Raw genomic sequence first — 13,803 nt, 5'->3', positions numbered from 1 at the left:
GTCACGCAATGTTTTTGTGGAAAACTTTGAAACTAGACGCTTTGCTGGTTTCTACAAATAGCAGTGTGATCTGGCGGTACATTTTTTTGAGGCGGACTCCACTTTAAAACTATTTTTTATATATTTAGCAAGAAGGGTATGTCGATTTTCATTTCCGCACAGTTGGGCGTCAAAGTCGCCTGTCACAAAGAGTAGAATGTTTGCACAAGATGGTTTGGATACATTTTAGATTTGACTAGTGACGTTAGTAAGACACTTCTCAAGACGACAGCAAAACATTGGCAATGTACAGAATTGGTGTGAACTTGAATGGAATTTTTTACGAGATCAGTAAAGCAATCGAATGAAAATTATAATTAAATACCAATTGAATTTTAGATGAGAAATTCCGGAAGTGACATCTGTGTTCAAAATAGGAATTTTTGTACAACTTAAAGTTCCGAAAAAAAAGACCACATGTTTTGTAAAAATCACAGACAAACATGATCAGGAAAACAAAACAGGCCAATGGGTTTTATTCACGAAAATACAACTTTCTTGAGGAAGAGTTTGTAAACAAGACAATGGAATCGAATTACATTTCACACGAAATTTGCATACATTTTAACTTGCAAAAAAGAAGTATCTCTGCCGAGACATAATAGCGAGACCTTACATTAATAATTATTGTATTCTGATCTGATTGTTATTTTTTATGCATTAACTATTTGAAAGTGGTTCTCATCGATGAAAACAAAACGGTTTTTCGTTCACTGCTTAAAGTATTTATAGACGTGAAAACATTCGCTTAATCAAATTACATTCTGCACGAAATATTTTGTATCCATTTGTCCCGAAACTTTGAGGAAATTGAAATCTTTGTGGACTGCAGTACTGCATAAAAGCAGTTCATAGAATTGAATAAAAAGATAAGAACCATATTGATAAAGGAAATTTTAAAACTTTATTTTGGCTCATTTTGACGAAATTCAGGATTTTCAAAGACTGCCAGTAAACGGCTGTTTCGAAGGAGCTAATTTTTCAACATGATATCATGGTAGCGGGCAGAAGTCGGTTCGTTCTGAATTTTTCAATACGGTATACAAGTTACAGGTCAATATACAGACCCTCTGCACAGTAAAAAACGTTTTGGGAACAAACCATTGTGAACTTATTTTCTATGTTGATCAGTAAAAATCCTTAGTACGACATGGGGTTTGTTATCAAGTTCGTTAGTACGTTAATACTGCAAGGTGTTTAACCTCAGAGAATTATTATCAAGTGTGTTTTGTTTTATTAGCGGTTTATACTCTAAGGTCTTGGTATGGGAGATCAAAATTAAGGCAAATTTCTGTTATTATCTGATTGCTTGGTACAGATTAGTACGATACTGAATTGGTTAGGAAATGTAAACAAACATTAAATTGAATGAGAGTAGAAAGGGAGGGACAAGTGGGGGTGAAATGCTAAGGAGATGGAAAAGGAGGGAGAATTAAAATCCATGCTTGGTTATATCACGCAACCTTTGACTTCTGTTGTTTTCTCACAAGAACAAAACTTAAGGTGGGGTTCTACCTGAATTTGAATGGAACTTTTAGAGATTTAAAGAAGGGATTGAAGAAAAGAATGGAACACCTCCAAACAGTTGACCCCTCGCAAGAGCACTCCGGGTTGTCAGGAGACTGTTTGGTGTCCGTCCACCAATTTTTAACTTCAAATTCAAATTTTAAAATCACATTAAATCTCCAATATTTCTTATTTGTCTAAATTTTACTAATCCTTTGAGAAAAACTATGGCCTCCCAGACATCCCCCAAAATCGTCCAAAAATTAACAAAATACTGCAAAGCAAATATATATGGGATAAAGCTTTTTTGGATTCCTTGAAACGCGGCTGAAATGGTTTTCAGTGTTTTCCAGCCCTTATACTTTGGGTCAGTACTACTATTCTTCACCAGTTGCTATTACAGTAATGGTATGAAACCAATACCTAATCATTGGTCAATAAGTAGTTGTGATCATTTTCTTGACAATAGTAGTTACCTGATTAGGAGTTGTATACTGGCATTAAAGTGTAAGGGCTGGAAAATACTGAAATGCGTCAGCCACCTAAAGCGTTGGAAAAATTGGTCTTCAGGTAAAAACTCCGCCTTTATTAAGTATTGCGAAAAGGCTGCACTTTGCTAAGTGTTACAAATTTATATTTTCTAGACGTCTAGTTCAATCGTTTATTTGTATTGTGCGAAATATATTTTTATAAATTGAGACCATTATGTCATTAAGTAATAATGCAATTTTGAAAACATTCCAGATTTTCATTATTAAATAGAAACACGAAAAATTCAAATTTGGGAAAACAAGCCTGTCAAAATGACGTTGCCATGGTGATTTCAAGTTACTGGCACAATAACTAATCCTACCAAATTATTGCGAGATAAATTTTAGATAAACGCGCAAAGTTTGGCAGCGTTTGGTTGAATCTTGAAAAAGTTATAAGCGTCCATAGTCAGCGCGGGCCTCAAAGGCCCCCTCCCCCGGCCTGAATAGGTTTAAGTGACTGTTTTTCCAGTGATTTTCACTGTACTGTACCCTGCCTTTCAAGTCAAAACAGATAGCTAATTATTAAGCGCCCGATTTTAAGCTTCTCAAGCTTCTTAAGCTTCTTGTTCAAATTACTTGAATTCAGCTGAAATTGGCAACGGCGTTCTAGCTTAAAGCTACTATAGCAAAATTTTAGTTTTCTTTCGTAGAGCCGAGAACATAAGGTTTTTCAAAAAGAAATAGTTGTTTTGCAATCTGAATTAGCGTGTTTGTTTCCACTGAAAGTTTCTATCAGCTGTCATCCCCCCTGCTTCTGATCATAGCACACGAAAGCTTAAAATAAGTTTGCATTAACAATTGTTTTCTTTTTTTTTTTTTACAATACAGCCAAAATGCGACATGTTATGTGGTGACATTCTTAAGTCTGTTGTATCAATCCAAACTTCTTAAAAATTATTTCAAGTTTTAAGCTCCAAAACATGTAATACTGAGCTACATAAGGCAGACAGTATTATTATTATTGTTTTGCCGCTGAAAGGGAAAATATTTTAATTACGGCTAATTACAAAAAGCAGTCTTAACAGTGGAAATTATTGTCAATGACTACGGGTTATTTTTGACCAACAAAACATCTAATTTTGTTACGTTACTAATTCCATTGAAAATTAATAAACGACGGGAGATATTTTTTACAAGTTAGCGCGTGCTTTTACACGCATAATGTGTTCATACTCACCGCATTAATTATTATTATTTTTTTCAATTGTGGGCATGAGGGTTTGTTTGACCAAACTGAAATGGCATATTATCGTAAAAGTTACATTGGCAATAGCCCAATATATATTTTTCTGTTCAAAACAATAGCGACAAAACTGTTATCAAACATCAAACAAAGTTCTAAGAAGTGAGTGATTTAAATTAGCTACACCAGACGAGCTCTCATTGGTTAGAACTAACGCTAAAAATAAAAACATTGTGTTAGATTAATTTGTTATACGTGCTGAAGAGATTTACCAGCAATAGTTTTGTCCAGCAGTTGCGATGTGATTATGTATCCCGGCGGAAAAGATGTATTCTTCTTTCATAAGCTGTGTTATTTTCTCCCTGTCTTTCTTGATACCCGATGTCAGCTGTTCTGGAGGTCAGTTTCTCTATGTTTACTTATTTCTTTTTTTTTTTAAGTTACTTGTTTTCTAACTTATCTATAAAGAACAGCATTAGCATCTTAGGACGTTTTTTGTCCGCAAGGGGTGTTTTTATTTTGAAGCTTATCATTCAAATATAAGAAGATGAATAACGCCAAATAACAGCATTTAACTCTCAATTTTAGTAAAGTCCAAATGACACTGGAAATGAGTTTTTTAAAGTCCTACTATAAATCCTGTACATATATTGGATTTCAGATCTTAAATGAAGTTCAACGAAGTTGGACTAAGTGCTAGCGAATCATTCAGATGCTTCCATATTAAACGTTTTAAATCCGATCGGAATGGGTTGAATTTACATTCAAAAAATGATTGAGCTTGATTTGCATTACCTGAATTCTGTTCAAATTTGCATTGATGTTTTAGCTGCAAAGCTAAGGGTTATTCCAGTAAAATCGATTGTTTCCTTAAGAAAATATCCAAGCCATCTCCGTTCTTGATATATTGCCTTTGAAACAAACGGAAAAGATATTTTAGCCTGTATAAGCAAAATAAAGCCCGCAAAATAAAATGGAAGTATGAGAGTTTTTAGAAACAGGTGTTTTGTAATCTGAGTAAGCATGTTTGTTTCGTTTGGAAGAGTTCACCAGCTGGCACCCGCGCCGTTCGTGATGTTGGCGCCTTCTTTTATGAAAATGGCGAGTTTTATGCTCATTGTGGCCACTTTGTAAAGTAAGTTAAACCTAACCCAAAATATTCGAATATACAACTGACGATACGGTCAAAATATGACGGTGACATCCTTTGTTGTACGATTCCAAACGTCTTGAAAATTTTTTCACAAAGTTTGAACTCCAGCGGAGACTGCTTGAACCATTGTTTGAATTGATTAAAATGATTTAGGCATACATAGCTGCAAGACAGGCAGTAGTATTATTTACATTGTAGCCGATTTCGCCCATGAGAGGGAAAATAAATTGCGGCATATTGTAAAACCAGTCAAATAAGAAGACTAATAAATTAAGAAAGGCAAATTACTGCCAATGGCTCCGGGGTAGCTTTGTTTAAATAATGACAACACCATTTTGTTAAGAAACCTCGATTTGTTGTTCCCTCGAATGGATGAAATAGCGGGATTCCGAACAAATACGTTTTCCAACAGTTATTTTGTAGGTATAAAAGATAATCCACAAACTCTATCACGCACTTCAGGAATCTTTCAATTGAGTCTTATTCAACCTATTTAAGAACATACTGTAAATAATACGTTATCGAAGGTAATTATTTTCAGACCAATGTCTTCACTTAGTGTTTGGAGCCGAACAAGAATTCCAGCAAAATCGATATGTTTATTTTAGAGAATCTCCAAGCCATCCCCGTTCTTCGGTTGCCTTTGCAAGACACGGAAAATTGAAAACTAGCCGCTATTTTCGCCTGTATAAGCAAGAAGTGAAATGTTTTTAAAGCCCGCAAAATAAAATGGAAGTATAAGAGTTTTTAGAAACAGGTGTTTTGTAATCTGAGTAAGCATGTTTGTTTCGTTTGGAAGAGTTCACCAGCTGCCATCCGCGCCGTTCGTGATGTTGGCGCCTTCTTTTACGAAAACGGCAAGTTTTATGATTATTGTGGCCATTATGTAAAGTAAGTTAAACCTAACCCAAAATATTCGAATATACAACTGACCATACGGTCAAAATGTGACGGTGACATGCTTTGTTGTACGAGTCCAACCGTCTTGAACATTATTTCACGAAGTTTGAACTCCAGCGGTAACTGCTTGAACCATTGTTTGGATTGATAATAATGATTTAGGCATACTGAGCTACATAAGACAGGCAGTAGTATTATTTACATTGTAGCCGATTTCGCCTCTGAAAGGGGAAATAAATTGCGGCATATTGTAAAAGCAGTCTAATAAATTAAAAAAGACAAATTACAGGTAAATGGCTACGGGGTAGCTTTGTTTAAATAACGACAACACCATTTTGTTAAGAAACCTCGATTTGTTGTTCCCTCGAATGTTTGAAATAGCGTTATTCCGAACAAATACGTTTCCCGACAGTTATTTTGCACTAATAGTATGTATAAAAGATAATATCCACAAACTCTATCGCGCACTTCAGGAATCTTTCAATTGTGTCTTATTCGACCCGCCTATTTAAGAACATACTGTAAATTAAACGTTATCGATGGTAATTATATATATATATATTTTCAGACCAATGTCGTCACTTAGTGTTTGGAGCCGATCAAGCATTTGAGGGAAAACGTCTTATAAATCACGTGATACGGATTCATGACATCATGATGGCGGACTTCTGTGATGCGTTGTGTTACATGGAGCATAACTGCGCCAGTTATAATTTGATGAGAAGAAGTGAAGCTGAAGAACACAAATGCGAATTAAATAATTCTACACATGAAGCACACGAAAACGACCTTGAGGAGGACCCAAATTATGTATACCGTGGAACTAAGGTAAGAACGAATAAATTTCACAATTTTAATTCTGATACAAAAGGCTTATTTTTTTTAAAAAAAAGGAACTTTCTGTAAGGCTTCCAAACTGTCTGATTTTACTTTAAAAATTGCTGAGCATGAATACCGTATCGTTTTAGACACCTACGCAGTTTCGAAAAACAATTCCGTTAATCTGATAAATAGCCAGCCAACAAAAGGGGACACATGTTAAATAGGTTTCAAAGAATATGGCTCGTGTGCTTCCAGCAATATATGTTCCCACACAACCTGATTCACAAGAACAGTTGGATCAGCAATGGTGGCTCAATTAAACGTGCAAATCAATGAATGGTGAGGGAGATCCATGTTGGATTCAGGTGTGGCACTCATCGAGGAGTAGACCATAGTAGTCAGGGGGGGGGGGGACTCCCTTTGTTACACGACTGTAAAAGGGGTCATAGCGGTGACGGGCAACCGAATGTGCGCAGTAGCTATCGAATGGTTGCTAAGGGCACAGTGAATAGTTTGTCAAAGTCATTGTCTATTTTGCATGTCTTGGTCTTGACCGTGCACAAAACACAATAGCTTTTTGCATTTACTTTGTTCTTTTGAAGTTTGCCGGACATCACAACAACAAACGGCGATAACGGTGTCCAGTCTGGCAAAAGTAGGGCTTGCGAATTATAATAATTAAAAATAACTCTAATGATTCTCAAATGATTTACCATTTTTTTCGTTGTTAAATGCCAACCGTGACCAATTTTTCGCTTGGTATTCCACGCCGCCAGTGACGTGAAACATCAGGTGAGAAATCAGTGGCGTGAAACATCAAACGCAAACACCGCAACTATTCGCATTTCACACGCATGCAGTTATTGATATTGAAATCTTTCTGAGAAAACAAAACTTTGGGTGACGTCTTTCTTAGCAACGGCTTTATTAATATAGACTCGCACCTTTTCCAGGGACTGCTGTCTCCAAAGAAAAGTGCCGACTTCCCCCCCCCCCCCCTGATAGTAGTGATCATGAGCTTGTTGTAGCTAAGCTTAGACTCAAACGGAGTCGAGGAGCCAGTCTTATGGCATCCATGACACTAGAGGCGTGATAAGAGGAATGGTTGGGAAAAGATAATGTTAGTCTAAAAAGGTGGAGACATGAAACCTGGATATGTAAAAGAACGAAACTCAAAGTAACCGGAGACCGATTTGCCAGCGAAAGCTGACATAAGGTATACTGGACACTACAGTTTAACGCGAACTGAAGAACATTGCAGTAGGCACGGTGTATTGGCCGGACGTGTTCGTACTGTTGGTGTCCTATCACCATGTTTTAGCAGATGTGGTAGTGGTAATGGTGGCGGTAATGGTAGTGGTAGTGGTGTTAATGATGACGATGACGACAGTGATGATGACGATGATGATGATGATGATGATGATGATGATGATGAAGCATTGAGTAACCTTTTCGTAAAGCGTTATGTAATAGAATCAGTCAATTCGACGAAGAAATTCTTTAAACAGTATGGTTCTGGTGCAAAAATTCAAAAAGGCAATTTAGTCGTTTTAGCGATTTACAGTAATTTTTCAGAGAATATGAAATAGTACAATTCATTCATGATCATACACTCAGATCGTGTCTTCTCTTTTATTGTATTTTACTTGACTCTTTTTATTATTTTATCTTCTTTTTAGAGCGCTTGTGTTATTAACCCTTGCGAGAACAACTCAACCTGTCAAACTGGTTTTACAGACAAAGGATATCGCTGTTTGTGTACTCTTGGATTCCAAGGTCATGAATGTCAAAATGGTAAGATCGCATTTTTCGGCTACGATGTTTTGTTTACTTGTCTGTTCGTTTCCCTTTACGTGCAGAAATTGCACTGCGGGGCAAAATGGTATGTCTGGTATGTATAAGTTGTGATTCAGGATGCAGAATATAAGATAGTTTTGCAACGACTGGAAAAATAGCGACAAGGACGCGTCTTCCCCTTTTACTAAATTCTCTTTTTAAGGTTTAAGACCTCACACTCGATTCATCATCCTGCCAGTCGATTCAAAATAGATAATAATTCTATATAAATACAACTATATCGGTTTCCTGAAGATTCCAAATAAAGACTGTTGGTATAATACACAGGTTTTTTCCGAGGAAGATCCTGATATGATTTCGACTTTTACCCAACAAATTTAAGCTTATCCGCATTGAAGGCAATCACTGGATTACTGTTTTTAAAGAAAGCGTCAACTGTACCTTGGTCTACATGTGTAAGCTATTTAAACGTTGTGCTTTCAGATGTTGATGAATGTGCTTCAGGAGCACACGAGTGCAGTGCTAATGCTGAATGTAATAATACTAAGGGATCATACAGCTGCTCTTGCAAACTTGGATTTTCTGGAGGTGGACGACAATGCGAAGGTGAATCAATTTCAGATTGCTTGAAGACAAAGCAGTTTTTTATACTCTCATAACGGTGTGTTACAAAAAGCGTCAATATCGTGAATAATATGTGCTTTATTTTGCTGAAAATGGTATGTTAAAAAGAGTTTCATGGTGTCTTAAAGAGTGTTCAGTTTGCAGAAAGCGCATAAAACTGCAGAAAAGATGAAACATTATCCGAGAGCACTCAGCAGATAGACAGCAGGTATCTAACAGAACGTGTAAAATTATAATAAACTTGTTTCTCAGATATTAACGAGTGTGCTTCTGGAACGCACGGCTGCAGTGGTGATGCTGTGTGTACCAATACCGAGGGATCATACATCTGCACTTGTCAACCTGGATATTTTGGAGATGGCCGACTATGCGAAGGTAACACTTTCATTATATAGGCTCAATCATGTTCATACCGGGGGTTTTCATACATTTTATGGTCTGCGGGTGGGGGGAGAGTTCAAGAGGGGATGGGGTGGGGGAGGGGTTGCGTTAGTGGTAGTGGCTCAGAGGTCCCCAACCCGTAACGTTTAAAACGTTTATACAAGGAGAAGGAAATCATCGCTGAATATTTTTTACGACAAATGAAGGAACTAAAGATAGGCAATGTGATATCATTTAGTCGTTATTTATTCGACTGTCCATCGTCCATGTCCAACAAGCAATGACATCTTAATTCCATAACTAACTTTAGTCTGCAAAATTTATCTTGGCAATATCAAAGCTAATCCCCTTTTTCTTAAAGCTTAATTCTTCTTTCCTTTCAAGATATTGACGAGTGTTCAACGCCAGCCCATGACTGCAATGCCAATGCTGAGTGCAACAACACCAAAGGATCATATGGCTGCATGTGTAAACCTGGGTTCTCTGGAGATGGAAGGGAATGCGAAGGTAAGGTCACGTTTAACGCCCCTATCTCTCTCCCCACCCCACTCCATGGGCAATAGGCTGTGCGTTTGCATATAAATAAGCTCTTACAGGTTCTGGCAAAATCGTGGAGATGCGTAATGCGATCATTTGCACTCAGATGGTTTAACTAATGGCCATCTTTTATAACGTTAGCTCCTGTTAACACAATTTTACAAATTACGATCGATCCGGTGTCGTACAACACATCCAGTGGTATAAAACAAGTAATAAATACAACAGGTATTTTTTGACTCGTTTGGCCCTTCGTTTATAGATAACTTGGCTCTAAAGTGGACTGATTACCGATAAGATATTTTTTTGTTATTCAGATATTGATGAGTGTGCCCTGGGAACACACGACTGTAGTGCTAATGCTGTCTGCAACAATGCCATTGGATCATATGTATGCACTTGTATACCAGGATACTTTAGTGACGGGATGTTTTGTAAATGTAAGTTATTCTATATATATCTTAAAGAATACATTTTTTCAGGTACCAAAGTAACCTCTTTAAAAAAGGAAAAACCGACCAGAATGTAAGACTTTTGCACATCTCGAAAGGTTGCGCGCGATAGGTCCAGTGTAAGACGTTTTAATAAAGCTCATAAGTAATTAGGTAGGTTGGTAGGTAGGTAGGTAGGTGGGTTTGGGTAGGTAGGTAGGTAGGCAGGTAGGTAGGTTGGTTGGTAGGTAGGTAGGTAGGTAGGTAGGTAGGTAGGTAGGTAGGTAGGTAGGTAGGTAGATAGGTAGGTAGGTAGGTAAAAGTTAGAAATAAATTGAGATTTTCTTCTACAGCTTTTTGTTACTGAAACACGACGGATTAAAATTAAGCATTGTTTTTGCTTATTAAATCGTTTGAGCCTAATGTATTTTGGGTAACAATTCAAACTTATTTTTTATTTCTCTTTTATGTTTCAGCTTCGCCTTGCAAGGAACTTTTCGACAAGAATTTGTAAGTGGCGATAAATATATCTTCTTCTTGCATAAGTTATTTTACACTCAAAACTAAGATATACTAGGGTCCGAGCTGAGCAGAAAGAGATGAGCACAAACTGCATGATTTAAATTTAAATTTAAATTCTGGTAATTGCAGTTGCTGTCCATTAGACCGAAAACAGCGCTTTCAATAAAACGACATATAACAAGGCAATAGAGTACGTGCGCATAAGCCATGTTTGTGGAATAAAACAATAAAACGATTTTCCTTTGGGAAAAGCTTTTATTTTAATGCATTTTGTTTTAGTTTTCTGTTGTTTACTCCCCCAAAATGGCCGCTGAGAAAGACTCGCAACAAAACGCAAACAACAAATAAAACCGTAAGACGATTACAAAAAATTTCAAAATAGTCGAGTTTTTTTTACTACCATAATAACGACGATATTCATTTAAATGTTATTCATTTTATTTTCCTATAAAAGAGGCACAAAAACCAAAGATTAAAAAAGACTTCAAGAATTGAGGAAAAATGAAAGCACAAGAAAAACTGTCTATTGTTAGTTATAATAACCATAAAACAGGCAGAACTTGCGTGACCCAGGAAATGACACCAAAGGCATGTGAGAATATTTTAAAACCCAATGCAATGGCTTTAACAATAGCCACTTTAACTGTCAGGGGACTCATGGATAATATGAAACGTAGAGGGGTTGTTTAATCGGTTACAAAGAAAACAATTCTCATTTGTTATGCTAAAAGAGGTACATTGCATCGAACAATTTCTGGGCTGCAGAATGGGGCTACAAAACATCATCAATGCTTTCTGAATCCAAGTTTGGACCCCCTCCCCTCTCGAATAAAATATTCCTGGTATCTCCTGACATTCCATTTTCTAGCCGCACTTGCCTTGGAAATGTCACCAGCAGATTGTATTTTTTCTACCACCATATACAATTCGTCCTTTTTTCCTCCTATATCGCCTTTTTAATTTTTTTTTTTATTACTAAGCAGTGTATAGTTTTGTAAAACTGTCTATTGCGAGTGTCACTTGGCGGTTAACTTACAGACCACATAGCTTCAATTATTTTCACGCTGCGTTAGATGAGGTTTCAGAGAATTTTTATATTCCAAGCTGTCGAATTTATTTTTTAGGGCTAATGGTAACAAGGCCTACCAACTGACGCTAGGGTCAGTTACACTTCCGGTCTACTGTCACATGACTAATGACCTTGGAGCTTGCGGAGGTGGTGGATGGACACTGGTCATGAAGATGAGCGGTAAACAGGTAATCAATACAAAATTATGCTTTCTCAGTTTCAGTGGTGGATCGAGACCTTCAGGTAAGTTGAAGGCCCGATCATCCAGACTTAAAGAAAAAGGGGGTCTCGGCCTCGAAAATAATTTTTTTCAGCTCTACAGGACTTTGGTTTGACCTGACAATAAGGTGGGCTCCCAGCCCCCGGGCCCCTTCCCTGGATCCTTCACTGAGTTTATTGGTCAGGAATTTCGTCACGTACTCGCTTAAGAGCACTGGCAAGGCGTGCTCCTGTGTCCCTTTGTATTAAGGGAACAAGAGGGGAACTATAGGCCTAATTAATTGACTTCGTCTTTTACTATTATCGCGTAGCTCGGGAAAGACATACGTTTAATTTGTCACACACAAGAAAATAAAATAAATAACCTTATTTCCATCAATACTCCCTTCAGCAAAACTTTCGCTATGACTCAAACCTTTGGAGGAACAAGGAAACATTTTATGTCGCTGGAGGGGAGACTGGGTTGGACTTGCAAGAGACCAAGTTACCGAGCTACTGGAGCGCACCCTTCTCCAAGATTTGTCTTGGAATGAAGATCGGCCATCAGATGAACTTCGTTGTCATCAACAAGCAGGCCAACTCTCTGTACTCACTGATCGCTGACGAGCAATACCGCGCCACCTCACTGGGTCGTAACACATGGAAGACGCTGATTGGTTCACAGGCCTCCTTACAGACCAACTGTAACAAGGAAGGCTTCAATGCTGTGTGTACTGGCAGTTCTTATTCCAAAGCAAGAATTGGTTTCATTGGTAACAACGAAAACAACTGCGGCAACTGTGATTCCAGAATTGGGTTTGGTACTGAAGGGTATCCTAATGACGACATTACCTGTGGAAACGTGGCTAGACACGAACCAGATAATGGAGACACACACATCGAGGCAATGGGCTATATTTTTGTCCAGTAATGTGTTTAACCAGAACTTCATCTCTGCTCTGGTTTCAATTCCAACTTGAAGAAAAGGGACTTTCAGATATTACAGATATCAGACCCCTTTTGCCAGAAACTGTCAATGTCTGGTCTGAAATGAACTTTGAAAATAAAATAACGTCACTTAACCAATTGTTTAGCGGTGCTGAAGCAAGAATCGGTTTGAATGCGAAAAACGAAAAGGACTGCAGCAGCTGCAATTCCAGGATCGGGTTTGGTACAGGAGAGTCTCCTGATAATTATAACACGTGTGAAAACGAGGTAGCATGGTCACCAGATAATGGAGACCTAAACTTAGCTGCAATGGGGTACATTTTTGTATAATAAGACTTCGTACTATGGTATAGAAAACCGTTTAAAAGCAATTGTCTTACTGCACAACTTACTGGTCAGGCCAGAAATTGCACTTATGAGCACAGTTACTTACCATAATGCTTTGCAATCGAGCTGGAAGTAACTTTCGGGTTTGCTTTTAAAGTAAACAACAGCATGAAATGGGTGATTGTTTAATGAGACCTTTTCTGCTTTCTTTTATAATGCTGAGAAGTCCTGGCACATGTTCTTGTTAAACGGCAAAGACATATAGTGCGCCCACTGCTTAATAGCGTAATAGCCGTAACGTAAATATTTTTTTTATTATTATTAGTTTTTTGCACGCTTTAAACGTTGACATTAATAGTTTAGACAAACGCGACTAAAGCGCAGTCTCTCGAATGTCACCATTTTCTTGGAAAGTCAAAAACTAACAAAAATTGGTACAAAATCATGCCAGAAAGCCAATGGAACATAAAAATAAACAAATCGTACAATTATTTTTAAAAAAATTGAAAAAATAAAGAAAATTGTTAAAATTAACGATTTTTGGCCAGACATGCTTGTAGTTATGACGTTGCCATGGTATTGTTCATTAGAGTAAAGTAGAGTAAACCTTCCTTGGGCAATTTCGAAAAAAAACTTATGGGGGGGGGGGGCATCCACCACAATGTAATTTTTTTTTTTATATATTGGTACCAAGAGTTCTTTCGTGCTAAAATATGAATAAGCGAAAAAGATAAATAACAACATCTAAGAAGCGTAGGTGATTCAAAAGTGAAAACAATCCGAATGCCGTAAAATACAAGCTTGAAGTTAGAATTTCTCCAAGTCATTTTTGA

The 13,803-nt window shown here is 37.4% G+C and overlaps 2 protein-coding genes across 2 annotated transcripts in view; both read left to right on the top strand.

Annotated features, from left to right (window-relative positions):
• LOC144636267 (uncharacterized) overlaps positions 1–13,803 on the top strand; it is a 133,085-nt gene that overhangs the window by 67,259 nt on the left and 52,023 nt on the right. The gene's annotated exons all lie outside the window — the stretch shown is intronic.
• On the top strand, positions 3,537–12,777 carry LOC144636307 (uncharacterized). The gene is made up of 10 exons (XM_078495484.1): positions 3,537–3,660; positions 5,883–6,142; positions 7,816–7,930; positions 8,417–8,539; positions 8,810–8,932; positions 9,323–9,445; positions 9,793–9,915; positions 10,383–10,416; positions 11,553–11,685; positions 12,108–12,777. The coding sequence occupies exons 1-10, from the start codon at positions 3,588–3,590 to the stop codon at positions 12,624–12,626; spliced, it is 1,626 nt and encodes a 541-aa protein (XP_078351610.1). The 5' UTR covers positions 3,537–3,587; the 3' UTR covers positions 12,627–12,777.

Source organism: Oculina patagonica, chromosome 13 (assembly GCF_052425735.1).
Source record: "Oculina patagonica isolate OP01 chromosome 13, crgOcupat, whole genome shotgun sequence".
NCBI classification, from domain to species: domain Eukaryota; kingdom Metazoa; phylum Cnidaria; class Anthozoa; order Scleractinia; family Oculinidae; genus Oculina; species Oculina patagonica.
This window is presented reverse-complemented; position numbering and strand designations above follow the sequence as displayed.